The sequence below is a fragment of the Vulpes lagopus genome, chromosome 21, assembly GCF_018345385.1.
Source record: "Vulpes lagopus strain Blue_001 chromosome 21, ASM1834538v1, whole genome shotgun sequence".
Classification (NCBI taxonomy): Eukaryota; Metazoa; Chordata; class Mammalia; order Carnivora; family Canidae; genus Vulpes; species Vulpes lagopus.
This window is the reverse complement of record NC_054844.1, coordinates 42,544,462-42,572,011: the sequence shown is the minus strand read 5'-3', so window position 1 is coordinate 42,572,011 and position 27,550 is coordinate 42,544,462. Positions and strand designations below refer to the sequence as shown.

General features: G+C 60.6%; 3 protein-coding genes across 8 annotated transcripts in view; 2 read left to right on the top strand and 1 right to left on the bottom strand.

Moving 5' to 3' along the window:
* Nucleotides 1-12,827, top strand: part of FIGNL2 (fidgetin like 2) — a 28,880-nt gene extending 16,053 nt beyond the window's left edge. For 2 of the 3 annotated variants that reach the window (XM_041736636.1, XM_041736634.1), the window contains exon 2: nt 8,346-12,827. In XM_041736636.1, the coding sequence (XP_041592570.1) occupies nt 8,357-10,339 (1,983 nt within the window). In that variant the 5' untranslated portion in view covers nt 8,346-8,356 and the 3' untranslated portion in view covers nt 10,340-12,827. Of the gene's footprint in view, nt 1-196; nt 336-812; nt 894-8,345 lie in introns of those variants that run through there. The other variant, XM_041736637.1, reaches the window with a different exon arrangement.
* A 2,035-nt stretch (nt 12,828-14,862) lies between these two features.
* On the top strand, nt 14,863-16,050 carry TMDD1 (transmembrane and death domain 1). Its single transcript, XM_041735609.1, has 2 exons — nt 14,863-15,454; nt 15,620-16,050. The coding sequence occupies exons 1-2, from the start codon at nt 14,953-14,955 to the stop codon at nt 16,048-16,050; spliced, it is 933 nt and encodes a 310-aa protein (XP_041591543.1). The 5' UTR covers nt 14,863-14,952.
* A 2,597-nt stretch (nt 16,051-18,647) lies between these two features.
* The window catches only part of SCN8A (sodium voltage-gated channel alpha subunit 8), a 122,716-nt gene continuing 113,813 nt past the window's right edge, over nt 18,648-27,550 (bottom strand). For all 4 annotated transcript variants that reach the window (XM_041736333.1, XM_041736335.1, XM_041736331.1 and 1 more), the window contains 2 exons: nt 27,001-27,271; nt 18,648-23,543 (listed from right to left, as the gene is read on the bottom strand). In XM_041736333.1, the coding sequence (XP_041592267.1) occupies nt 22,396-23,543; nt 27,001-27,271 (1,419 nt within the window). In that variant the 3' untranslated portion in view covers nt 18,648-22,395. The remainder of the gene's footprint in view (nt 23,544-27,000; nt 27,272-27,550) is intronic.

Sequence of the window (27,550 nt, the reverse complement as noted above, 5' to 3'; positions counted from 1 at the left end):
GGGGTTCGAGAGAGAACCAGGCGGAGGAACCAGGAATAAATAGGACAGCGTGGACGTGGAGGAGGCGGGCCTGCGGGGGTCCCAAGGATGGGCGGCGGTAGGTGGGCAGGCGGGGCGGGGCGGGGGGCACTCGTGGTGGGAGGGGCTGTGCGCGGTCCCGAGGCCTGGATGAGCAGGGCTGAGTCTTGCCTAGATTTCCGGCGGCCCTGTATGTGCCAGGAGAGGCAGTCGGTGGCACTACGTGGTCGGAGGGACCAGAGAAGCCTGGGATGTTCACGGACAGGAAGCAGGGAGGGCAAGCCACCCGCCCCGAGACACCGGGAATCACCCCAACGGTAACATCCCCGCGACCATTGCCGTTCCTGATGTGTTCTAGTCCTCTCTTTCTTCCTCCCCTCCCCTCCCTTCTCTCCTTCCTTCAATATTTGGTTTTATTTGAGAGCGAGAGCGAGAGAGAGAGAGAGAGAGAGAGAGAGCGCGAGCGCGTGCACCTGCACAAGTGAGGGGGGTGGGGGGGCACAGGGGAGTCAGGCCCCCCACTGAGCAGGGAGCCGGATGTGGGGCTTGATCCAGGACCCCGGGATCATGGCCTGAGCCGAAGGCAGACACTTAACCAACTCAGCCACCTAGGAGCCCCCCCCTGCCCCCGTCCTCATTGCCCCATCGCCCTCCCCTCCCCCTTGCCACCTATGCCACCTATTGCCAGCTCCGTACCCATCTCCAGCCCAGGACTGAGTCTGGGGACAGGGAGGGAGAGCTCCGACCTGAGGAGCTGATCCCGGCTCCCCGTTCACATCCTTGTCTGACCACAGCCTGTGGAGGCGGGAAAAGTGCCGGCCAGAGGGAGGTGGCCCCTTCGGACACGGCGTCTCCCCCCTGGGACTCAGTGTTGGGTCAGTGAACACCGTGGGCTTAGGCGGGGCTTGTGGGCGCGGGGACGGCTCCCGAGGTGCCAGCCCCTCCTGGCCAGCTCAGGTCTTCCTCAAGGGCCCCAGGGCCCGGGGCCTTCCAGCCTCAGACACACATTCTAGGTGCCTTTCACCTGATCTCTCCTGGTAGAGGATAGAGGCCCTGAGGGTGGGTCACAGTCTGGTCCAAGTGTCGCGTCTCTCCGGACGTGGGGCACATGGCTGTCCTGAGAGCGTCTGCCGGCTGCTTGGCAACAAGCCGGGGTGCAGGGGGTCGGGGGGCTGCAGAGAACCAGCTGGAGCCCTTGCAGCCGAGTCCTGCGGCTGCCCCTCTGGCCTCCTTTGGCTCAGAACCCTTTACTGAGCCCTGGCCACGCAGAGCCCTGTGCCAGGCCTGGGAGCGTCCCCAGGCATGGTCCGGGGGTCCAGCTGTGTTGGGGGCTGCTCTCTAGCCTAGACCCGGGCAGAGGCTCCCGTGCGGCAGGTGCAAGGCTGCGGCAGGTGACCAGGCCTCGGGTCCTCTCACCACCCCCCACTGCAGTCACTGGGGGTTGGCACGAGGAGGCAGGGCCCAGGGGATTGGGGGGGGACTGCCAGGCGGCCAGAGATCCCCAGGGCACCAGTGGCGAGCAGTAGACAAAAAGCCTGGGACAAAAGGCCTGTGGGAGCCGCGGTGAATAGATTAATGGGATTTCCAGAGGCCACGACAATGGGAGTCTCCCTCCGGCCCCTTTGTCCCGGCTGAGATAATGGAGCCGAGGAGCTTGCCCAGGAGGGCGGCCTTGCCCATCCCTCGGGTCTGCAGCCGCCGCAGCTGCCGGGCCCGACCGTGGGTAACGGCATCCGGAATCCGAGAATTTCTCTACGATCCGGAGGGGGTGTCGGGGCTCCTCAGGGAGCCGCAGGGGCGCTGGCACCGCGGGCGAGGGGCCCTCCCCACCGCACCTCGCACAGACTTGACCTGAAGCGCTTCCCGGGAGAGAGGAGGGCGCCGTCCGCCCCCCACCCAACCGTCCTTTGCCCCTGAAGCCAGGGAGGCCTAGAGGGGCCCGGCCTCGCCCCCGGTCACAGTGAGTCGCGGGGAGTCGCGGTGACGGCCGCGGGAGGGGATGCCGGGGGCGCCCAGGCCTGTGCCAGGGGAAGACCCTCTCCGCGCCCGCCCGGCCCTCCTCGCTCTCTCGCCGCGGCGCCAGGTGCTCGCTGCGGACACCACGTCGGGGGGGTCCACAGGTCAGCCTCCTGGGTCACCCCAGCTGGGGCTCCGAGAGGCTGAACCGTCTCCCTGGAGGTGGCATCAGATCCCACAGGGTGAGGGCTCCGAGCCGTCCGCCGGATGCCGCCACCGGGCTGCAGCCAGGGCCCGCGTCCCGGGACCCCCTCCCTTGGCTTTGACCCAGTCCTGGAGGGGCTCACAGACTCAGGAAACCAGTTCTCCTACCAGGTCGCCAGGTGATTGTAGAAGGACGTAGCTCGGGAGCGGCCACACGGCAGAGGCACCTGCCGCAGGCCCGCGTGCCACCCGCCCCCCCCCCCCCCCCCCCCCCCCCGGGGCTCTCCGGACCCTGTCCCTCTGGGGTGTGGCGGAGGCGCCTTGGCGGAGCCCCGGGGGGTTAAGTCACTGGCTGTTGGTGACTGTCCTCAGCCTCCAGCGCCTCTCTCTCGGAGGGGACTCGGAGGTGCGGGCTGTGGTTGTGACTGTGGTGTGACCCCATCGAGGCCGGTTCCTTGGGCAACCAGCCGCCACCCGGAGATCACCCAGGGCCTTTCCCGAAGATCGCCTCCCCGACGTGAGCTCAGGTGCCCCGGACAGGGGCTTCTGAGTAGCGCCCCCACTTCACCGTCATGGCTCCAAGGCAATGCCGGGCCGAACCCAAGAGCCATAGGGGAAGTGCCCCCACTGCTCTTACACCTGGGGCGTGGGGCGCTGCGAGTCCGGAACAGCAAACAAAGACTAGAGGCGCCTCGTGTCATCACCTGTGTCAGGCCGGGCTCGGGGTGCTGACCCCGGGGCACTGTTTTGGTCACTTGGAAGACAAACCACTTCTCCCACTCGTCCTGGGAGGCTTCCTAAACACAGGGGTGGGGGTGTTTAAGGGAGACTTAAAGACTTCTCCCCTCCCCTCCCCTCCCCTCCCCTCCCCGAGCCCCTGCCATTACCTGGGTGCTGGGAGTTTGAAGGCTGTGGCAGAGTCGGGGGGGGGGGGGGGGGGGTGGGGCCGGTGCCAGTCTCCTCCGCGTGGAGTCGGCCTTCAGGGCTTCAGGGCGCTGCAGAGAAAGAGCCGCATGGGGAGCCTGACCTTGAGAGCCCCCCGAAGGTCGCACCCTCGCATGGGGACCTGTCAGCCCAGCCTAGGGCAGGGGAGCTTATGAGCGGCAGCTTCTCCCGGGCTGCTTTGCAGTGAGGACGCCAGTTCTGCTTGGGGAGCACCGCCCCGGATCCCCCGGAGGCAGAGGCTCCCGACCCAGACTTGAAGGGCAAATGCCCGGCGGGGGGGCGCAGCCACGTCCCCAGGCAGATACCGAAGCGTGTGTCCGTAGGAGCAAGGAAACAGCATTGGAACAGGCTGCCTGGGCTTCGGGCTTTCCTCTGGCTGAGAACCGAGGCCGGTGGGGGCTGGGCTCCGCGGTCGTGCTGCTGCCGTCTGAGTCGGGCTGCACCAGCTGCACCACTTTGGGAGTCCCAGTCGCCCTGCACTCAGTCTCCCCGTCTGTAAAATGGGGATGGCAACAGCAGGAGTTACCTCGGAGGCCTCGCGCAGGCTACGTAAGAGGACACGTGGAAGGCGCAGAAAGGGGGGGCTGGCCCTGCCTCCAGGGCCGGGGTGCTGGGAAGGGCCGGGTCGCATCAGAGCTGACAGGAACCTCCCTCACAGAACATCTCCCAAGTTCCCCCAACCCCAAGGGAGTCACTTGGAGTCACTCGGCCAGGCGAGGCCACTGCTTGGTCTCCGACCCGTACCACTTGTCATACTATTTTGTACCCCACCCAGGACCCCATATTTTATATCCAATCTTCGTGGCCGCTCTTCAAGGCGTGAGCTACGCGCTTCCACAGATGCAGAAATAAGCTCAGCGAGGCCAGTGATCTGCTCGGTCACGCAGCAAGGCTCCGAGCCTGGAGTCGACCCCCGGGCGCGCGGACGCGGAGCCGCGACCTAACACGGGTCCCTGGACCCTTCCTCCCTTCCCCGGCTGCTGTGGGGCATCGGAGTGTGGCCGCGATCCGAGGACGCCCTCCGGGTGGGGAGGCTCCGGGGTGGGGGTCAGGGGGCGCAAGGGCCCTGGGGCGGGGGGTGGCACGTGCCGCCCGTGGGCTCGGGGCCTGCGCCGTGGGCATCCGTGTGCTCCTAGGGCGGGTGCCTGCGGCGCTCGGGCAAGGCCCCTCCTTCCCTCCCCTGCCCGCTGCCGTCCTCTCCTCTCGCTGTCCTTGGTTGGCTGCCGGCCCCCTGTTCTGCCCGGGGAAGGGGGAGACGGAGCCTCAGGTGTAGCGTGGGTGCCTGAGTGCAGAACTTGCTGGCCTGCTCCCGCCCCCCGGTGAGCGGCCTTACGGACCCCTAGCAGGGCCGGGCGGGGGGCAGAGGGATGGACTGGCGGCTAGCGGGGGATTTCGGGTCCAGGAGGCCTTCCTGGAGGCGGCACGGAACTCAGCTTGCCGTGGTGGGGAACGGACGCGGTGTGGGGGGACGCATGGCTCACGGATGGGGCGAGGTCCCGGCCCGCGCTGGACTGGGGTCAAGGCTGGGTGGATGCCCCTCAGGCCTACTGGACTACGAGGTGGATGTGGGTGGAGGCCAGGTGAAAACGGAGGGCTGCACGGGGGGCAGCTGTGCCCCTGGCCCAAACGGGCAGGGAACCCCTGGGATGGCAGGGCCAGTCTCCCAGGGGACCGAGGGGAGGCGAGTGGGGCTGCCGCTGCGAGGAAAGGTTTGCGGGGCTGGGGGTGACGAACGCTTCGGTTTGCGGGGTTACAGGAGGTAACCTCGAAGCTCTGCGCATCCAGAGCGCTGGGTGGCTCAGTCGGTCAGACGTCTGCCTCTCGATTTCGGCTCAGGTTGTGATCTGGGGGTCGCGAGATCGAGTCCCACTCTGAGTGCACAATTGCTGAGCTGGAGCTGTTCAGTGACAGCCGGGCCTGGACGTTTGGTCGTGAGGGTGGGGACTTGAATGGGGGCTGCTGCGGCCCCGCAGGAGCCGCGCCAGAGGGGCAGGGAGGATACCGCGGCCCGCAGACGGAGGGGAGCGGCGGGTCTGGCAGGGGGCGAGGGCAGTGTGTGTGCCTGAGTCTAGATCCAGAGCCTTCCTCCCTGTGTCTGTGCCCTTCTGGGAGGGGTTGTGCTTTCCCCCAGCGGGCTAGGGCTAAGTGTGATCAAGGGCAAATCTCTTTTTTCCGTATTAAGGAGCCAAAGCACAGATAACAGTAAATAAGAAAAAAAAAAAAAAAAGGTTTAGGGTCCCTTGGGATCACAGTATTTGCATTTGTAGAACTTTAAAAAAAGTACTTAAAAAAAAGATTTTATTTATTTATTCATGAGAGACAGAGAGAGAGAGAGAGGCCAAGGGAGAAGCAGGCTCCCCTCAGGGAGTCCGATGCAGGACTTGATCCAGGGTCTCCAGGATCACCCTCTGGGCTGAAGGCAGCACCAAACCGCTGAGCCACCCGGGCTGCCCCCCCCCCCAAAGACTTACTAGACAGAAGACCTGGGTGGGGGAAAGAGAGAGAGAGAAATCTCCAGCAGACGCCCCGCTGAGCGCAGAGTGCAGTGTGGGGCTCGATCTCGTGACCCCGAGGCCGCGACCTGAGCCGAAATCGAGGCAGACGCCTGACCGACTGAGCCACCCAGCGCTCTGGATGTGCAGAGCTTCCAGGTTATAACCCCGCAGACCCGAAGCGCTCGCCACGTCCGGCGTCCCAGGAGGTTGCCCACCTCGGCCACCAGGTAAGGCCTGTGTCCCGCGGAGGCCCCTCTCGGCAGGGGCTGGCGAGCCGCGGATCTGCCTCCACGGCCCTCACACTCCGCTCTCGGCTCTGCTCCGAGCCTCCCGCCGTCATCAGCGTCGCCAGCATCGCCTCCCAGCCGGAGGGGAGACACCTCGAAGAACTCTCCTTCCCTTCTTAGCTTCGGGATCCACGGCCCACGCCCTCCTTAGGGCAGTGGGGACCAGAATATGGTTTTATCTTCAGAGTGTCCCCTCCCATTGACAGCGGGTCACAGCCACCGGAGGTAGCGAGACCAAGAGGTGGTGCCTCAACAGGCTGCTGCCTCTAAGGACAGCTGTGGAGAGCCCCAGAAGCCACTTGGCCGCAGCCTCATCAACACCCCCCCCGTGGGCCCCCCCTTCCAAGGCTCCGGTGACCCATGATTTCTTAGTATCCCCGCCAGGCTTGCAGTGTACAGTTACCCGGGTTGCATACTGAACACAAACCCTCCCCGAGGGGCACAACTCACCCCGCGGGCGCCGCAGTTTGTAGATTGATTGTGAGAGCCTTCCAGAAGGTGGCAGTAAAGTGTCCTGAGGAAGGAACAGGGCGTGAGCGAGCCCAGCCCCAGCTTTCTGAAGGCCTGACCGGCCAACCTGGCCCCTCACCTTCCACAGTCCAGGGGCCCCCCCTCCCCAGGCCTTCCCAGCCAGGCAAGGCACATATCCCTGAGCCCCACGGCCCCGGACACACGGCCCATTCCCCACCCCACGAAGGATGTCATCCACCTGCCTGTCTCCCACCTGCCTACCACCATCTCCTTCGCCCTTGGGTCTGCCCCTTGCCCAGCCAGCACGGTGCCTACTGCTCGCCCCGTAACGACTGGGAGGGAGAACGTGAACCTGTAAGTCTTAAGGCGTCTCATTGGAAGCTTGGGCCTGAGAGGTCGTCACTGGTGAAGTGGCCCTGGAATGCCCCGGCCCAGGCAGTCCTGGAGATTCAGGCCGAGCCCTGGAGCCACGTGCCCGGAGGGCGGTCCCCAGGCCTGAACCCCGTCTGCCAGGCTTTGGCTCGTGCCTCCGCTGGTGCTCCGGGCTCCGTGAGAGCTTCCTGCGGAGCCTTCCTGCCACGCGTGTGGCCAAGAGGACACTTGGTTACATGGCACAGGTGTGCTTCCTGAGGTCTACGGGGGAAAGGTTCCAAGATTTCCCCGCCGGCAACATTTGTGCTTCTTTTGAGTAGGGTGGTGTTTTATTGTTTTGCAAAGTTACTTGGTTCCTGGGAATCTCAGACACAAGTCTGTGACCTGCTTCCTAGACGTGTATTAACTTCGCCCCATCTTCCCTGGAGTAGGACTTGTCTCCCCGAAGGGCCCGTGCCGCGTCGTGGGGAAACCCACCTGGCAACGTAGCCAGCAGGTGCAGAAGCGGGTCTGGAGCCCGGGTGCTCCTACTTCAGGCGGCGGAGATGAGGGGGTGGAGAGGGAGTAAACGCTCGGGTTGGCCCCTGGGGGCTTTCCAGGAACCCCGAGGCTCTGCCCACGATCGGGCAGCTCCGGGAGGTTGAGGTGGCGCGTCCGCAACGCCTGGCGGGTGGTGGGCGAGCGGCAAGCAGGACTCACTCAGTGAGCCCCACCTGGGTTTGACTACTCCCTGCGGCGGGGCGGCCGGGGGGTGGGGGTCTCACCCATGGGCTGCCCCTTAACTGCATTAGGTCTGAAAGTCGGGACCGGGCGTTCTAGAGGGCAGGGCTTGCGCGGCTGGGACAAAGCCACCATCATATTGCCTCCAAGGTGAAGTCAGGGTCACACATACTGTGTCCCGGTGTCTCGCAGGAAAGTCTTTTCAGATGGCTTTAATCCTGGGATGTGCCGGGCAAGGCAGGTGGTGCAGATGGGGTGCCTTGGAGGGCGGCCCTGGAGGGTGACCTGGGAGGGTGGCCCAGGGGGGCAGCCCTGGAGGGCGGTCTAGAGGGTGACCTGGGAGGGTGGCCCAGGGGGGCAGCCCTGGAGGGTGGCCCTGGGGGGCAGCCTGGAGAGTGGCCTGAGGGCGGCCCTGGGGGTGTCCCTGGAGCGTGGCCCTGGGGGGTGCCCTGGAGGGTGGCCCTAGGGGTGCCCCCAGCAGGTGGCCCTGGAGGACGGTCTGAAGGGCGGCCTGGGGGGTGGCCCTGGCGGGTGACCCTGGAGGGTCCCCGGGGGTGGCCCTGGTGGGTGACCCTGGGGGTGCCCTGGAGGGTGTCCAGGGGGTGGCCCTGGCGGGTGACCCTGGGGGTGCCCTAGATGGCGGCCTAAAGGGTGACCTGGGAGGGCGGCCTGGAGGGTGGCCCTGGGGGGCAGCCCTGGGGGGCGGCCTGGAGAGTGGCCTGGGGGTGTCCCCGGAGTGCGGCCCTGGGGGGTGCCCTGGAGGGCGGTCTGGAGGGTGACCCTGGAGGGTGCCCGGGGGTGGCCCTGGCGGGTGACCCTCGGGGTGCCCTGGCGGCCCGCAGGCCCTCGGCAGCCGCTCCGCTTCCTCTGCCCGCAGCTCTGTCGAAGATGCACTGGACACCGGAACACGCGCAGCCGCTGAGCCAGTGGCCGGAGCAGCACCTGGACGTGTCCTCCACGACCCCGTCGCCGGCCCACAAGCTGGAGCTGCCCGCCGCGGGCCGCCAGCGCTGCCACTACGCCTGGGCGCACGACGACATCTCCGCCCTGACGGCGTCCAACCTGCTCAAGCGCTACGCCGAGAAGTACTCGGGGGTCCTGGACGCCCCGTACGAGCGCCCCGCGCTGGGCGGCTACGGCGACGCCGCCTTCCTCAACGGCGCCAAGGGCGACCCCGAGGCCTGGCCGGCGCCCGAGCCGCCCTACCCGCTGGCCTCGCTGCACGACGGCCTCGCGGGCGCCAAGCCGGGCGGCGGGGGCGGCTCGGGGGGCCTCGGGGGCGCGCCGGCCCTGGCGGGGGCCCTGCCTGAGCCGCTCTACGCCGGCAACGCGTGCGGGGGCCCCGCGGCGGCGCCCGAGTACGGCCCGGCCTACGGCGCGGGGTACCTGGCGCCCGGCTACTGCGCGCAGCCCCCGCCGCCCCCGGCCGCGCTGCTGCAGCCCCCGCCGCCGCCGCCGCCGCCGCCCCCGCCCGGCTACGCGCCCCCGGGGCCGCTGTACAACTACGGGGCGGGGGGCTACGGCGCGCAGCCCGGCTACGGGGCCCTCCCGCCGCCGCCGCCCCCGGGCCCGCCCCCGCCCCCGCCCCCGCCCGCGGGCCCCTACCTGGCCTCGGGCCTGGCGGCGCCCGCGCCCCTGCCCGCGCCCGCCCGCCCCCCGCCCGCGCCCCCGCCCGCGCCCGCCTCCTACGGCTTCCCCGGGGCCCCCGAGGCCGGGGCGCTGAAGCGCAAGGCGGCCGCCGAGGGCGCCGAGGGCCGCTACCGCAAGTGCGCCTACGAGCCCGCCAAGGCCCCCGCGGCCGACGGCGCCCCCTACCCCGCCGCGGACGCCGGCGACTGTCGCGGCAACGGGCTCCGGCCCAAGCCGCCGGGCGCGGCGGGGGAGGCGGCGGCCAAGTACGGGGGCGGCGGCGGCGGCGGCGGCGGCGGCGGGGGGGGCCCGCCCAAGGGCCCGGGCGCCCCCGCCTACGGCCCGCAGCTCGAGCCCTTTGAGAAGTTCCCGGGGCCCGCGGAGCTGGCGGCCAGCGAGATGCTGGACCGCGGGCCGCCGGTGCAGTGGGCCGACGTGGCGGGCCAGGCCGCGCTCAAGGCGGCGCTGGAGGAGGAGCTGGTGTGGCCGCGGCTCCGGCCGCCCGCCTACCCCGGCGGCCCGCGCCCCCCGCGCACGCTGCTGCTCTTCGGGCCGCGCGGCGCGGGCAAGGCGCTGCTGGGCCGCTGCCTGGCCACGCAGCTGGGCGCCACGCTGCTGCGCCTGCGCGGAGGCTCGCTGGCCGGCCCGGGCGCCGCCGAGGGCGCGCACCTGCTGCGGGCCGCCTTCGCCGCCGCGCGCCGCCGCCCGCCCTCCGTGCTCCTCATCAGCGAGCTGGACGCGCTGCTCCCGGGCCGCGACGACGGCGCGCTGCAGGCGCCGCTCCTGGCGTGCCTGGACGGCGGCGGCGCGGGCGCGGGCGCGGGCGCGGGGGCGGGCGCGGGCGCGGGCGCGGGGGCGGACGGCGTCCTGGTGGTGGGCACCACGGCGCGGCCCGCGGCGCTGGACGAGGCCACCCGGCGGCGCTTCGCCCTGCGCTTCTACGTGGCGCTGCCCGACGCCGCGGCGCGCGGCCAGATCCTGCAGCGGGCGCTGGCCCAGCAGGGCTGCGCGCTGAGCGAGCGGGAGCTGGCGGCCCTGGCGCAGGGCACCCAGGGCTTCTCCGGGGCCGAGCTGGCGCAGCTGTGCCGGCAGGCGGCGGCCGGGGCGGGCCTCGCGGGGCTGCAGCGGCCCCTCGCCTACAAGGACCTGGAGGCGGCGCTCGCCAACGTGGGCCCCAGGGCCTCCCCCAAGGACCTGGACTCGTACGTGGAGTGGGACAAGATGTACGGCTCGGGACACTGACGGCGCGCGCGGGGGCCGCGGGAGGGCGGGGCTGCCGTCGCGGCGCGGGCGGGAAGGTGCGGCTGCCGGGCGGGTCGAAGCCACGCGCGCCGTGTACTCAGGTTTCTCCTATTTATTGCGGGCGGGAAGCTGCGCCCACCCGGGACGGGCCGGCCCCCGGGGCCTAGGAACTCCTGCGCCCCCGCCGCGGCCCCGCCAGGGCCCTCTGGTCTGGGCTCGCTGAATGCCTCCCTCCTCCCCCTCCCTCCCTCCTCCCCCTCCCTCCCTCCTCCCCTCCCTCCCTCCTCCCCTCCCCCCCCTCCCTCCTCCCCTCCCCCCTCCCTCCTCCCCTCCCCCCTGCATTCGCGTGGTTCTCTCTCTCCCTGGCGTTGTCACTGACCTCCTCGCTCGCTGGCCCTGGCCCTGTCCCTCTTCCGCCCCCCCCTTCCCGGGCTCTCCATCCATCACCCCCCGCGCTTCTGTCTCCATCCCTTGCTTTCCAGCCTGTTTCTCTTGGTCCTTCTCATTCAAAAGAATGCAGTGTCTGCCCCTTGGCAGATCTAGAAGTCCAGGGGCTGAGGAGGAGCGGCTGGGGAGTCCCCCCCCCCCCCCCCCCGTTATCCCTCACCCAGCTGTATCCTTGGGTCCTGGGGGGGAGGGCTAGCAAAAAAAGAAAAAAGAAAAGGAAAAAAAAAAAACACCCAAAGAAGGGTTTTTGTTTGTTTGTTTGTTTTGAGGGGGGAAATCCCAGAAATGTAGCTTGTTTAATATTTTAGGCCTCTTATTTTTGTAAGATGTGTAGAATTTGCTGTTTTTCGTTTTATTTTGACAACTCAGGAAGAAACTGACCTCAGAAAGAATGTTAGACTTTGGCTGCTCTCCTGCGTGTTCCCTGCCCCCGCCCCCCCCCCCCCCTTGCCCAGGGAGCAAATGCTCCCAGAAGTCCCGGAAAGTGAAGGTTGTGGGGAAGGGGACAGGAAGACCCAGAGCCCCGCTGAACCCCTGCTCTTCCTGGGACAGAAGCGGAATGTATTTCTAGGGCTTCCTCCCCGGTCAGAGGCTGGAGGCTGGAGGCAGGGGCGTAGGGAGTGGCTTGTGGGATTTGCGAGGAGGTAGGTAGGTCCTGCTGCGCTCCTCCTGAGCCCCGGCCCCAGCTAGTGTTCTCTGTTTAGGGCCATCCCGAGGGATGCTCCCTGCCCCCTCTTCCGCCCCAGATCCAGAAAGAGAGGGTCCGAGCGGGAAGGTGCCCTGGCCAGAAAGGCCCCCAGAGGCCGACTCACCCGGCCCTGCCTTCCCTCGGCAGCGGCCCTGTGTGACGCATGTGAGGAGTGTTCCCTCCAGAGAGAAGCCGGTGTGGCCACGGGTCTGGGTGGGCACACACCCGACCACAGCCTCAGGGTCCCTGGGGGGGGCCGAGGAGGAGCGGGCACCCGTTACAGAGGAACCTTCTGTGGGGAAGCGTGCCTGTCTCGCTACCCTAGGGTCCTAGCTTGGGGGACTCAGGGGCTGCCAGAGGGTGAAGGAGCCGGGCACACTGTTTTTCCCTGACCTTGGGGGTTTCCCACCCAAACTTTGCACCAGAAGCCGGGCTTGGGGGCCCTTCCTTGTGAGAACAGTGTTCCTCTCCTTCCCAGCAGCCTTCCTTGGAGGGGCTTCAGCCTGTCTCTCTCCCCCTCAGGGAGCCCATCTCACAACTCTGACCTTTGCTCCGAAGTAGGATGCACGTCCTCACCCCCCTCCTGCCTCCCCCCTCCCCTGCTCGCCCACCCGTTTAGCTCCTACAGTCTCTGTACCATTTCCCACTCCCAGCTGGAAAGGTGTCCACGGGGGACATTTCAGGTGCCAAGGTGCTGCGGCCTGTGCGGGCCTAGGGGTGCTAGCGGGAAGGCTGCTGTTTCTCCCTCCTCCTCCTCGGTCTTTTGGGCCTCCTCCCCTCCGGCTGGCCGGCTGCAGGCTTTGGTGCCTCGCAGGCAGTGGGCGCTGCCGTGAAGGGCCCTTGGGGAGCAGGGCGCGCGGAGGTTCTCTCAGGTGTGTGTATGTGGGGGGGATGGAGGGCATGGGGAGGTGGGGTTGGGATCCCAGCCTTCCCTTCAGGAGGCAGGCAGCTGGGCGTCGGGGGAGGAGCTCACGGAGACCCAGGGCCGCCACCGCCTCCTCTACTTGGGGAACTTTGCACAAGGAGACAGCCCCAGGCTACTAGCACCTACCTCGTGGGCACTGGGGCGGGTGGGGGGAAGGGCAGGTCCAGCTCCGCAGTGCTGGGGGGGCATACCAAAGAATCCAGGGGCAGGGGTTGGGGGAGGGCAGACTTGGCAAGCTGGCCCTCCTCTTCCTCTACCCAGCCTGGGGTTGGGGTCCTCTCCTCCAGCTGTAACCATTTCTACCTCATTTTGCTGCGTGTTGTACATGGACGTATTTATCTCCTGTCTGACGATGCTCTGCAGTTGTGGTCTGTCTACCTCAGAAGAGACTGTATTTTAAAAGAAAGTATTACACAGTATTAAAGCGATGACATGTGGTTTCCAGAGGATTTCTTGGGGGCAGCAGGATTTGGGGAGCCCCCTGGGGAATGCCTGGGCATGCATCCAGGTCTGCCATGGGGGTGGCCCTGTGGGCGCTTCTAGTCCTTTACTCGGGGACTCCTGTTACTCATTCTGGGACAGCAAGTGGCTCCCAGGCAGGTGAAAAGCCCCAGGGTAGGGGAGGCCCCCCCCTGAAGTTCTAAGCTCCCGGAGGCTCAGAATTGGGGCTGATTCGTGTCTCTGGAGGCTCAGAGTATGAGGGGAAAGAAGGGCTCACGTGTCTGGTGAATGAGTGAATGGAGGAAGAAATGAATGCATGGAGAAGGGGGGGCGGAAGGGGAAGGGGCACTCAGGATGTGGCCAGCAGCCCTGTTGGCTAGAGCCAAGACCAGATTCAGGGAGGGAGGGAGGGAGGGAAGGGGGAGGGCAGGGTCGGGGGACAGTCTCTAGGGGTCACGGGGGACCCTTTGCCCACCAGCGCCCGCCAAGTCCCACACTCTGCCAGCTCCTCACTCGCTGGGAGCCGGAGGAAACTGGGAAGGAAGATCCTGCTGAAACGGCGTACAGAGATGCCTGTCGGAGATGCCTGTCGGAGGCGCGGGGGGCCACAGCTTCCCGAGGTCCTCGATGCTCTAAGCCAAATTGCCGCCCAGGCCACAGAGGCCGTGGGGAGCCGGGGCGCGCCCACGCGTGTGGGCTCAGGCCTTAGGCGCACCCTGGGCGTCCAGGGGGCCGGGCCAGCCCTCGGGGAGAAGCAGCCGCGAGCCTGGACGCATTGCCCAGGACTCCGCGACGCCAACCCTCGTGGCCCTTGGAGGCCCGGAGCTCCCCGACGCCCTAGTGGGTTTATCACGCACCTCGCCTGTGCGGACCCTGGGGTGTAGTGCTGAGGACACAGGGATGGGAAGAGCCCGCGACACGCCGTGAGGAGAGCTCACGAATGGATCATCTGATAATAAATGGATCAAGCTGCCCCGGGGGGGGGGGCGGGAGGGCCCCACATAAAAATTTCATGTGCTCCCATCTGGGAGAGTACCTGGTATGTGGCAGACACAAATGCTGGGTAAGTCCTTCAATTTATCAATTTCCAGACCAACATCCCAATGGAGGATGCACAGGCTCCCTTGAAACCGGAAACAAAACCCAAACAGGTTAGCTCAAGAGTGCCCGCAAGAGCCCCAGACCCTGGTGGGCCGTGGGGAGGAGGTGGTGGGGTGTGCGGGCAGGGGTGCGGCAGGGGCTGGGGGAATCACTGGGAGTGCACCCCTGCCTCCTGGGGACCTTTCCGGTCCACAGGCCTGGCGAAGAGCTGAGGGCGAGATGAAGGTCACGAGTGGACAGGGCCTGAGTCCCACGTTAAGAATTCACACACTGAGCCAACGGATCTTCACTCAACACCTGCTTTGCACTAGTTGCTACAGGTGGACCTTAGGGCCCAAAGGAGGGGACAGTAGGAAGGCAGAGCTGCAGCGCCCCCCTAGGAGCAAAGGAGGGGGCGGCCTACTGCAGGGGTGAGGTTGGGGGGGGGACCAGGGGGCTTCCCCAGGAGGCTGCAGGCCAAGATCCAAAGGAGGGGGGGGGGTGGTGGGCAGGCTTGGGGAGTGGGGCCCTGGTGGGCGGAGGGGGCGCCTAGGGCGAACCTTATCCAGGGGTGAGGGTGCGCAGGCACCTGCGGGAGGACGGGCCTCACTGGGTCTCTAAGCGTTTGGTATTCAGCCAGAGGTGGGGATCGGGTGCTGGGTGCTGGGTGACGGGGAGCAAGGGGCCGAGGGAGGGCCTGTGCCGGAGGTGAGGGCTGGTAAATGCATCTCACCGATGTGGACGATTGGGCAACGGGCGCCCGGCCTCAGGCAGGTGTTTCCATACAAGGGCCGGGGATGCCAGCCTCCCGGGGGACTGGGTGTCCCCCCACCCCCACCCGCAATTGCCTTCAGCTCTGGCTTCCGGGTGCGTGGCCGCCCCGCCCCTCCCCCACCGCGTGGCCGCCCCGCCCCTCCTCCACCGCGTGGCCGCCCCGCCCCTCCCCCACCCCGCGGCCGCCCCGCCCCTCCCCCCGCCGGCGTTCGGAGCTCCTCGGCCACAGTGGGCGCGGCGGTGACCACAGGCGGGGCGATGGCGGCGCGGGCGCTGGCGCTGGCGCTCTGGGGCTGGGCGCTGGGCCCGGCGGGGACCCTGGACGCCATGGGCCCCCACGCGGCCGTCCGTCTGGCCGAGCTGCTGACCCCGGAGGAGTGCGACCATTTCCAGTCGCTCCTGAAGACGCCGGAGCCGGACGTCGAGGCCGAGCTGGCCCGGCTCTCCGAGGACCGGCTGGCCCGCGCCCGCACACCGGGCCCCACGTCCGCGCCGCCGGGCGGGCGGTGGCGGTGGCGGTGGCTGCGGCGGGCGCGGGCGCGGGCGCGGGCGCGGGCGCGGCGGGCGGCGGCCGAGCCGGCGGGGGAGTCGGAGGGCTGCCGGCAGGCGCTGGCGGCCTGGCTGGTGGACGAGGCCTCGACCCTGCCTTGGGACCGCGTGGCCCGGGCCCTGCGGCGCAGCGGCCGCCCCGACGTGGCCCGGGAGCTCGGCAAGAACCTGCACCAGCAGGCGACGCTGCAGCTGCGCAAGTCCAGCCTGCGCGACCCGGGGCCGCCCGCCGGCCCAGGCCCCGCCCCCGGCCACCGCCCCGCCCCTCGCCCCGCCCCCGGCCCCGCCCCTCGCCCGGCCTCAGGCCCGGCTCCTCGCCCCGGCCCGGCCTCAGGCCCCGCCCCCGCCCCCGGCCCCGCCCCTCGCCCGGCCTCAGGCCCCGCCCCCCGCCCGGCCTCAGGCCCCGCCCCCGGCCCCGGCCCCGCCCCGCGCCCCCGCCGCGCCGCGCTCCGGGAGCCGGCCTGGGACGAGCTGCAGCTGATCGTGGAGCGCCTGCCGCAGGCGCCGTTCGCGCGCAGTCCCGCGGGCTGGGTCTGGCCGCTGGCGCTCGGCCTGGCCACCGGCTTCGTGGGGGCGCTGGGCGCGGGGGCGCTGCTCATCCCGCTCACGCTGTGGCTCACGGGCGGCGACGGCCCCGGCCCCGACCCCGACCCCGGCCCCGGCCCCGGGCCTCCCCGGCGCAGGCCGGCCCGGGCGCGCGGCGGGCGGGAGGCGAGGCCGCTGCTGCCTGCGGGGCCGCTCGAGCCGCCCCGGGTCTGGGCCGCACGGGGGCGCCGCGCCCCCTCGCCCCCGTGTCCCCGGCTGTGACCGGGAGCGCAGCCCGGCCGCGTGCGGTCTTCGCAGGGTCATAAACGTTGCGAGATACACAAAGCGGGGAGCCGGCGTCGGTTTGTTGGAAGCGGCCGCATCGCCCGCGGGGCCGCCCGTGGGAGAGGGGGGCTGGGTGCCCGCGTACCCGGGGTGCAGGCCGGGCCTCCCGCCCCCAGCTCGGCGCCTCCGTCCCTCGCAGAAACTCGTGCACCGGCAGCTCGCGCTTAGCGCGGACTCCGCCAGGCCCGCGCGAACGGGCACCTGCGGTCTTTGGGGCCGAGGAAGGCCGGCGTGCACCCCCCCCCCCCCCCCCCGCCCCGCTGCACGGGAAGAAACCGGCCTCGTGGTTAGTGGCATAGGCGGGGCTTTGGACCGGAGCTGCCTGGGCCGAAAGCTGAACTCCGGGGAGTGACCTGTGACCGGTGAGGGCCTGGCGATCGCGGAGAGGCCAGACCAAGACCAAGACCAAGACGGGGAGCTGCAGTTCACCCCGAGGCCCAGGCCCGGCTGCAGGGTGCAGGGTGGCACAGCCAGCGTGTCCCCGCCTGCAGCGGCTGCTGCCTGCAAGCTGCTCTCCCCTTTCAGGCCAGACCTCCCGCAGGGAGCTGTGACCCCCACCCTACCCCGAGCCCCAACCTGTCCCACCCACCTGGGAGGCTGGGGCCCCCCTGCCCATCGGGGGAGCCAGGCCTGGGTGAGCCCTCCGACTCCGTCCCCTGCCACAGGGAAGGCAAAGAGGACAGCTGTGGGGGTCTGGCCGGGTGGGAGAGCTCGGCTCCCCATGCACCCTGGGGGGGGGGTGGAGGGGTGGAGGGGCTTCGGTGTGAGAACAATGACAGAAAGTGAGGCCAGTCCAAGAGGAGAGTTGAAAACAAGATTGACGTAACCCTTTATTGCAAATTCTAAAGTAAAAAGATGTACAGTACAAAGTAAAATTGAAATTTCAGACTATAAACTTCCAATCCACTTATGCATTCTCATTTCTCAAGCATTTCTGCCATTTCCGCGTAAACGGAACAGGGAACAAGTCGAGGGGGTGAGGGAAGGAGGAGATACAGCAAGGGGAAGAAATTAAGTGTCTAGAATAATCACAAACCCCAGAAGCAAGTGAAAGGAAAGACATTTTCTCGACCTGCTGTCCTGGTGATGAGAAGCGGGGGTGGTTGGAGCAGTGCAGTTTAAAATGGCTCTCAGAATAGCAGCATTTATGTACCATTTCATCTTCCTTAAGTCCAAATAATACTTGGCCCTTCCCTAGTGCCTTTGCCTCTGTATCTCAAAACACGTTACAAAACATTTAGTTAAAGCCTCACAACACCCCTGTGAGGTAGGTCAGTATTATTATCCCCATTTTACAGATGAGGAAACTGAGGCACAGAGAGGTTAAGTGACTTGCCCAAGGCCACACAGCGAGCCAGTGGTTGAGCTGGGGATGGAACACAGTTCTGTCCCTTTTCTGGAACCACTGGACCACGCTCCCCTTTACCTATATACATTCTTCACACACACACACCACACGTGCACACCCGCCCACCCCACCCCCACTTAGCCTCTATGTACAGCAAACAGCAGTGGGGGGCAGGGGCAGGGGTGCCTCAGGAGCGGTTCAGTGGAGGAAGTCTCGGTCGCCTGGGAAGGGAATCCAAGGAAGCACGGAGCTGGGCCACAGCGCGGCCTCGGTGCACACCTTGGGCCCCTCCCGACCCAGACTTCCTCCTCCCTCCTGACGTCCCCCTGGCTGGCCAGTTGCAGCCGACTCTTTAGGGGGTGGGGGTACCTGAAAATGAACGAAGCTTTTTGCAAAACTTTGGGCAACATCTGAGAAAAGAAAGAGGCATCGTTACAGAAGATGCCCGGGACTCAAGTCACAAAGTCGCAAGCCACGGCAAGCTCCCCTCCGGCAGGCCTGGGGGCTGGGGCCCAGGGGAGGGGGGGACTGACCTACCAGCCATCTCTCTCCGAGCGGACTAGAGTGGGCACTTCGAAATCCTCCTGAGAGTGTTCCTGGACGGGAGACGCGGCCCAGAGCGGGGTGTCCCCAAAGCAGGGCGGGGTTGGGGGAGCGGTGCCCCTCTCCCCTGCACGAACTGGCCGTGGGGGGACGGCGGGCAGGGCCCAGCATGAGCTAGCAGAGTGGAGACTGGAGGCAGCGCTCGCCGAGCTCTGGGGCATCAGGATAGTTGTTTTTAGTTTTGTTTTTGTTTGTTTTTTAACATACTGGTGAAAAAGGCAGAAGTGAGGCCGCCGGGCTGGGTGGGCTGACGTCATCTCTGGGGGCGCTGCCAGGAGGACGGGTGAAGAGGGGGTTTCGTGGGCCCTGAAGCACTGGCCCGGGAGGGGGAAGGGCACCACGTGCAGTGGGTGGGTGGGTGGGGGGCCTGGGGGGCGGGGGACGTGGGGGGCAGGACCTTGCTTTTCTCTCCAATCTCTCCGCCTCGGCCACAACCTTGGCCACAACCTTGCGAGAGACCCTGATCTCTCTCCCTCCTGTTCCCCTCCTTCTCCCAAACGGGCTAAGGTCCCGATTCCCAGACCCCTCCCAGGACTCAAGAATCGGGAGAGTCAAGCAACAAACGGACACCAAGACAGGCTTCCCTTGTACGGTAAAAAGGGTCATTTTTATTTTGTTTCCTTTTGGCTTATAGTAGTGATGTACTTTTTTTTTTTTTTTTTTTAAATCATGTCTCATTTAGAGCAGTGTTGGCCTCCATGCATTCACTAATACACTAATCTTCACTAGTGGTCTTTTACACGTTTACATTGGTTGCGGCGGAAAAGAAAAGAACTTTGGGCACTGTCGTTGCAGGGGCTCTGACTGGGAGCTTCTGTTTACGTCTCCCCAGTCAACTTCTGATGCCAAAAGTGGCTCATCTAGAGAAGTGGGAGTAGGTCATGTTGACTCGGGATGGTTTTGCTGCTCTCGCCCTCTGCTTTAAATCATGGAGTCTCCTCAGCCTCAGCAACAAGGAGGTTAAGGAAAGAAGAGGGGAAAGTGTTTTTCACACACAAACCAGCAACCGGGTCAGCTGCTGCTCAGTGGCTTTGGCTCTGCATTTTAAATTAACAGCATCACACGCGTCTTTTTGCTTTTTGTCCTTTGTTTAAAGGTGGATTGTGGAGTATAAATACTGCACCAAGGACCTGGCTACAAAAAATAAATATTTATATTATATTTATATATCTATATATATATATGTGCAGTGATACTGTGGCTGCTGCTGCTTTTTGATTGGCTTCGTTAATATTTGGCAAAGCGTTGCCACTTACCCACTCAGTGAAGGCGGACAAAAAACGTCGTCACTGATTCTTTCAGTTCAATGCCTGTTAACTGCGGGTGTAAACTGCTGGTGATGGTGTCATTTACTACCAAAGAAGTGTGGAGCAGGGCGGGTGAGTGAGAGTGAGCGAGCCAGTGGGTGGAGGGAGGTGAGTGAGGGAAAAAAAGGTAGGAAAAGTTAAAAAAAAAAAAAAAAAGTTGAAACATCAGATAGAGTAGGGGTGGCTTCTTCCCTATGAAGCTGGCTGATGGGTGTCAGATACCAAGGCCCATGTGTGTGCGACTGAGGAGATAGCTGCTGGGGGGGCGGGGAAGGTCAGATCTTAGAAAAACCTCATTAAGATGCTCTAGTAGCTTAATGACATCACTAGCATGAGCACTTGGGGGTACCGAGCGGGATCTTATAGCTCTGTTGCCCATCTCAAGACCTAAGAACAATTATGAAGTTTAGCCAAATCTTGCATAGAAGTGGTTAGAATTTATTGCACATTGGAACAAAAATATATATTTTTTTGTTGTTTTGGAAAAGACCATTAGCAATAAAAAATTTTTTGTCTGTCTGTCTGGTTTGGGGATGTACATTGGCTGACAGCATCTAAGTTCTAAGAAGAAAGAAAAGTATAAAAAATAAAAATAAACATGACAATGGCATAAGCCAGAAGCCATTTCCTATTTAATAAGTTAATAATTTGTATTTACAAAAAGGCATGCCAATAAAATAAAATGATATATTACAGTATTTATAATTCTCTTAAAAAGAATAGCCACACATGTCAGCTTCTGTTTTGTGCTGTTTACGATGTAGCCTGTACATGTTACTATACATTCGTCCTAGCAGTTAGCAGGGTCACTGAGAGAAATGCTTTCCCAACCTGGTATCGGGTGTAGTACAAAAGTTCTACGGAGGAGGCCGCAGAAGCAGGCTTACAAGAGCTGGGCAGAGTTTCTGACGGTCCAACAAGATAGAAAGCTCTGCTTACTGCCTTGCTGTGGTTTGTTCTACGCAAAACTAGTCAGGTGGATGGTACGCTCACACCAAAGTGCTTCTACTGCAAGGCAGATTGGTGTGTCTGATTACGGGGTGCTCTTAGTCCCCCTCTAATTTATGGTTCAGGAAGAATTTATTTTGATTTGGTTTGCATGCTCAAGTCTCTCCTCGTTCCTAGTACAGACTTCCTGACACATCCAACTGCAGCATCTTGGCTTTGAGCTCTAGTCATCAGATGAGAAACCCCTGGACTACTGTCTTCCCTAAAGCGGGAGATGGATCAGAAGACACGGTGCTCCCCCCAAAGCCACCCTCCAATGACAATGGGCAGGTCGCTAAGCAGGCAGCACAACTGGGCTGAAAGGGAAATGTGCTGGGGGAAGCTGGGACGTCTTAAGAATCAATATTAAATCGCTTTCTCATGAGCGTCAGTGCAATAAAGAAACCAGGTGGGCTTGGTTCAGAGGCGGCTCCATCTCTACCTCAGGTCCCACCAGTGACTATTTGTTCCATAACACACAAAAGAAACCACAGCCACAGCCCCAGTGCTGCTGCCCTCACCCACCGCTGTAGGTAAGGGAAGCCCTGCTTGGTGGAAAAATGAGATGGAGGCAAGAGGAATCATGCAGTGTGTGAGCTTGTGACAACCCCTCTGTAGAAGGGAGAGGCCTGTTCAGAAGATCTGCACCCCTCTCCAGCTGGGGCCAAGCCCGGAGAAAGCCACAGTGCAGAAGGACATGACACTGAATGAAGTGAGCACCCCAACCCCCAAGGAAAGTTTGTTTTAAGTTCCCCAAATTGCCCCCTAGAGATAACATGCCACTTTGAATAGCACTTTTATCTCTGCCCCAAATAAGTGTCAGTTCTCCAGTATGAAGGCTAAACGATCATCATAAATATTGCAATACAAATGAACTTTTTTTTTGATTTTTTTTGTTTTTAGCCCTAGGATTTGGTTTTACAGTGACATTATTAATACAAGCCATTCGAGATCAAAGTTTCCCCACGGAAGGGACACAGAGCAGCATTAAATATAGTTCATCTTTCAAAATGTGCAACAATGGCTGTATGTTAGAGATGTCTGTTAAACATATACACACAACGGATCCATCTGCTTGTTGGATTGGGTTTGTTTTTTGTTGGTGGTGGTGGTGGTCAATTGGTTGGTTATGTTTCCCTACCCAGAAGGTGTATGAAAGACTTCTAAGAATTCATAAGGAATTGCAGCGGGTATGGAACTCTTACCATTTTTTTTTCTCCAAATACAGTGAACGGTGCAGGGCTGGGTCCTGTCCAAAGGCTGACCCAGTGCAGGGGACAGGATTAGTAGTGTCCTGTGGTGTATGGTTCTCATGCATGACTTCTGATCACGGCATGCCATCATGCAAATCATTTCTACGCATTGAACGAGCACAATGTTTGGAATCGGCCTGAGCAAGTCCTCCTCAGCCTGAAGAAACCTGATTGTTTCCCCCACCCATCTCCAAACCACGTGAAGCCCATGTGGAGAAGATGCGGTTTATGTCAAAGAAACTGACAATTGAATGACACGGGCTAGATGTGAGTGTGAGTGTGTGTGTGTGTGTGTGTGTGTGTGCGTGTGCGCGCGTGTGTGTGTTTTCTTTTTGCTGCTTAGCTTAACTAATGTAAGAATGCAAATATAGTTTGCATGAACAAACAAACTTTTAAAGTGATGCTTTCTGCTTCTGAGAATCACCAAAATGAAAAAATAAAATCCATTTGGCTGCAACGGAAATATGCTGGTCCCGGCAGCCTCTCCTCTGGTTTTTGTATCCTGTTGGTTTTGTCCTAAGTTGCATTGACTGATGTGGAACATGCAGTAACCACCTGCCCAAGCATTAGAAAATCTGTGAGTCCAGGGAGCAGGGTCCTTGGCCCTTGGCAGGTCACTGCTCAAGATGCAACCGTGTTACATGGTAAGCAGACTACGTTTGGTATAGATCTTCAGGTTAAAGTGTCTCCACAGCTGTTCTGCATTGATAATATTCAGGAAGTTTGTAAACAATCTTTCACTTGCGAGTTTTACATCTGTACAATATTTAATTTTTGCTTTCCTCTAACACTTGGATTCTCTGACCTCTTTTTGTCTTTTGGCCCTTTCCCTTCTTCCTTCCTCTGCCCGTTGCTGTTTCTCCTTCTCGGGTTTAGTTACACTGTCATAGGACGGGAGGGAGGCTGTGGACGGGGTGCTCTCTTTTTTCTCCCGGTGTGTGCCTCCGTTCTCCAGCTTATTGGACGTGGTCTTTTTGCAAATGAAGCCCCGCCTCGCTAAGTGTCCCCGGTAGGCGCGCTGTAGGACCACAGCCGACACCTCCTCCTGCTTGCGCCGCAGCGTGGTCGTGATTGGCTCGTAAGACACTTTGGAAGGATTGGATGCCACGAACCGCTCCTCCATCTGCTGCCGGAGGATGTCCAACTCCCCGCTATCTCCCAGGACCCGCTTGGTAAAGGCAAAAAGGATGTCCAAGCAGTGGATGCGATCCCCGCTGACCATTGGCAGATCCATGGCAATGAGCTCGATGGTGTTGGGCTTGGGCACTCGGAGAGGGTGCTCCAAGGCATCTGCAAAGTCTGCCAGCTTACAGTACTCGATGAACTGGGTGGCATCGGGGTCAAACTTCTCCCAGATCTCATAGAAGGTCTCAAAGTCGTCCTCACTCAGAGGGTCTGCACTTTCCTCTGTGGCTACACTGAAGTTCTCCAAGATGATGGCGATGTACATGTTCACGACGATTAGGAAGGAGATGATGATGTAGCTTACAAAGAAGAAGATGCCCACTGAGGGGTTCCCACAGTCTCCCTTGAAGCCACTCCCTGGGTGTTCCTTATCCAGACTGCAGTCAGGGGGGCGGTTTAGGATGGGCAGCAGCAGCCCATCCCAACCAGCCGAGGTTGTGATCTGAAACAGGCAGATCATGCTGTTGCCAAATGTCTCAAAGTTGAACATGTCATCTATGCCAGCCTCGTGCTTCACGTATGCGAAATTGGACATCCCAAAGATGGAGAAGATGAACATGACCAGGAAGAGCAGAAGGCCAATGTTGAACAGAGCAGGCAAGGACATCATTAAGGCAAAGAGCAGGGTACGAATCCCTTTGGCGCCTTTGATCAGACGCAAGATGCGCCCAATACGGGCCAATCGGATGACTCGGAATAGGGTTGGGGAAACAAAGTATTTCTCAATTATATCAGCCAGGAACATTCCTAAGAAGAGGACAGAAGAAGAAATGTTACTGAGACTGGAGACCCCTTTCTCTTAGGTCACCTGACACTGGAGCCCTTAAGTTCAAAGGACTTCATAGAATGAGTGCCTTGCCATTGAGTCTGAATTCTCATGAGGAAAAAAGAAAATCTCACGTTTCAAACATATGGAAAAGCAGAGAAAACAATAAAATAGACATCTATGCACCTAACATCCAGATTTAATAGATGCAAGTGTTTTGCCAAATTTGCTTCCTCTCTTCAACCACAATCCGGGAGATGGTGCAGTATTATTCCAGTTTCTTCATAATTTTGCTACGTATGAATCCATAACTATCACGGATAGATAGTATGATAGCATCGTAGCATCCTATTATGTTGAGAGAATTATGCTGTATCTATCTTGTTAGAACAAGTTTTTTAGATCTCTAACTTAATTTTGAGACTTTGCATCATGTTTGTGAGATTGACCTCTGGTGTTAAAATAATTCTGGGTTATTCATTTTTACGGCTGAACAGTATTCCATTTCACGAATAGGTCCTTGTTTATGTTTTCCCACTCAAGAACAAGCAGTTTTTCTCAGTTTTGTGCCTGTGTGACTTTCTGAGGTGTTACTGATTTTTCTCCAAAATGCTAGCGAATTTCCGTATCCACAAACAGTGAACGCGTGGTCCCAGGCCACCCAGGACTTCGCGACCCTCTGGCTGTGGTGTCTTAGTTATTCCCCTATGCCACTAATTTTCAAAGTATCTTCTTGCAGGCTCTGAAAAGACATTTTTGGTTTCTTATTGTCCCATGTCCCTACCCTGCCAAAATAGCCTAGAAAACCAGAGGGATCTCTCAGGAGTGGCTTTACCTCAGAGCTTCTAGATTTTGTGTTTAAAGCCATAAATCAGAAACAGCAGCAGCAGATGAAAATGTTAAGGCATAAGTAGGATATAACAGTAGAGGGTGACCATGTAAAATCAGAGGGCCTTTTTCTGTTTCTGTTTATCTGGGGGTCCACCTTAGCCAGACCATTTGCCTTTAACACTGCAGAACAACTGTGGGAGCCCAGTGAAGGGCCACGAAAGAGGACACGTAGAGGCTGGGACATGGTAGCTGAAGGGAAGACAACGGCACGCTCTCTTCCTTCAGTGCCTTCTCTTGCTGGTGAGGCCCTGACAAGACATGAGCTTCCACTGACAGGAAGGATTTACGTTGAATAAGGAAATATCTTTCAACCCTAGTGATTCATAACAACTGGGGGTAGTGAACTGCAGAAAGTTATGCAATCCCTTTATTTGAGCTTTTTTCCTCTTTCATTCTCTTTCTTTCTTTCTTTCTTTTTTTTTTTTAAAGATTTATTTATTTTAGAGAGGGAGAGACCCTCAAGCAGACTCCTCACTGAGCACAGAGCCCAACGCAGGGCTGGATGCAAGGCTTGATGTGGGGCTCGATCCTATGATCCTGAGATCATGACCTGAGTTGAGACCAAGAGTTGGAAGCTTAACTGAATGAGCCACCAGGTGCCCCAGTGAGCTTTTCAAGCTAGGACAAGACCTTAACTTTCAGAAAGGGATGAGATGCAGTTAAGTTCAGAGAGTAGGCTGGGCAGCCTCTTAGGGCCTCTTCTGGAGTTAGAATTCCATGGAGTATTTGAACTTTCCAGAAAATCTCTACCTCAGCCACGACCCAAGATGAATTCTCAGCTCTCTTCTTTTTACATCTCAGTTAAGTCATAACCGGTGACTGTGAGAAGTCAGTCTACATTCCATGTCTGGTGGGCAAGTAAGGCTTCAGAGAGAAGATGCCAGAGTCAGGTTTTGTCTGATGAATGTGTACTTGTCCCCAGAGAAAAGGGGAGAAAGATGGGAAGACAGCATTCCAGGTAGCAGGAACACTACGTAAGGGATCTTCTAGGAGGTTCCAGGGCTAGTTTTACCCTAACTCCTCTTAATTTAAAAAGATAATTTCTATACTTTTGTTTCTGAACAAATGAATGATATTTAATAAAAACCCTAATCACCAAAAGCAAAATGGTTCTTCTGCTTTATTTTTGAGTACCATCTGAGAGTAGGGGGCATGGTCTGGCCTGCGGACTTTCCATTTCACTCAATGATGGGTGGGCAGGAAATGTTCAAGAACGGTGGACAGGGCAACACTGTCCAAACTGTGTTTTGTGGGAGGTTAGGAGTGTGGATTTGAGACCAGGGGCTGGACTTGAACCCCTGCTCACTTGCTTACTAGCCTCATGTCTTGGTCACTGCTCCGTGCCTCAGTTCCTCGTGAGGACTACAGGAATTGAAACTAGTAAAACACTCAGAATGGTGACTGGCACATAGTATATTTCATTAAAACATGAGATGCCATTATTATTACTTCTCAAAAGGGTGCTGGGGTCAAAAAAAGATACGATGGTGTGTCCAACTATTCTTTACTGTAGGAATTCTAAGAACCTTCCACAGGCTAATGTGCTCTGTGACTCTCCAAAGGGAAATTCCATGTACGGTGTTGCCCAAAGTAATTTCATCATGGTGCTCTTTTCTTGGAGGGAGATATAGATTAGTGTTCCATGTATCAACACACTTTCAGATGTGCTGCTCCAGAGGACAGAACCAGGGGAGGGGAGGGCCAGCTGCCTTCGGTAGCCCCGGCTCACCACCTTGTTCAGCCAGCCGGGCCACTGGCTCGGGGGCTGGTTCCCACCAGGCTCAGGGACGCTCCCCCTGCCAGCTCATGTCAGTTAAATCTACCTGGAACTAAGCCAGTGTTTCACCATTTGAGACGCCTTTTAGGAAGGCAAGGAAATGTTCTGGGAGGCCAATCGATACGCCAGCATTTCCTCCGCCTGCCAGGGCATCGCCCCTCCCATGCCTTTAGGTTGAAGCAAAATGTCACACAGTTGCCGTTAAGAACCAGCCTGAGCTCTGCCCCTGCCACCTTCTAGTTGGGTGACCTTGGACATACAGAAGATGAAAAAAATAGCCTGCTTCCTGGGCTGTCGTAAGGATCAAATGAGACCATGCCAGTGAAGAAACTCTCAAACTATGCCTGACACACAGCGAAACCTCAGTCAAATGAGCACTGCTATCCCCACCAGAATGTTCTTTGAGCATTTTCACTAGCGTCCAACCTACCAATCTCTTACAATTCCTTTCCCCGTGTTCTACTGCTATCGCAGCCACAGTTACCTTCCCTGTTGACTTTAAACTTCTTGAAAGCAAGAGCCAAATCTGTATCATTTCCCTCCCTTCAACCAGGGTATTTATAATCCAAGCCGACTATGAACACTCAGTAGAAACTCACTGGCCACGTAACCTACTGGGTGGGCCCACAGGATGACCTAGAGGCACACGGGCATCAGCCGTGAGAGTCACGGGCCTGCACTTCACACCCACTGAACCGGCTGCTCTCCCAGGAATCTCGTGCTCAAGGCCAGTCAGGTGCCCTGCGTCTTCCCCCGCCCGTCCCACTTACCCACAATGGAGAGGATGACTACCACGAAGTCAAAGATGTTCCAGCCAATGGTGAAGTAGTAGTGCCTCAAGGCAAACATTTTGAGCACACACTCACAGGTGAAAAAGATGACGAAGACCAGGTTAATCCAGTAGAGAATGTTTTCCATCTGTTTGCTCTGCGTGTCTGTCTCCACCATCATTGTCACCATGTTAAGGCAGATGAGCATCATGATAACAATATCAAAGGCTTGTTGAGTGACAAAATCAAAGATGATTCCTTGGATTTTGTTCTGGAGGCAGGGGAAGGGGGAGGAAAGAAAGATACAAGCGCATTCCTGAGAGCCTCTCCGAGCAGAGCACACCGTGGAAGTTGCCATCCTGTGACCCGGTTCTCGCCTTTCTTTCCCGTGACCCTGGCCAGCTCAGGTCTATCCCGCTGCTCCGGCAGGATATCAGGAGCACGGACAGACCCCGGCATCGACCCTACCTCCCCGCAGTTTTCTAACACTGTCACTCTCCTCTTTGTGTCTATGCCATCACACACTTCTAGATGTCTTCCGGCCTCGCCA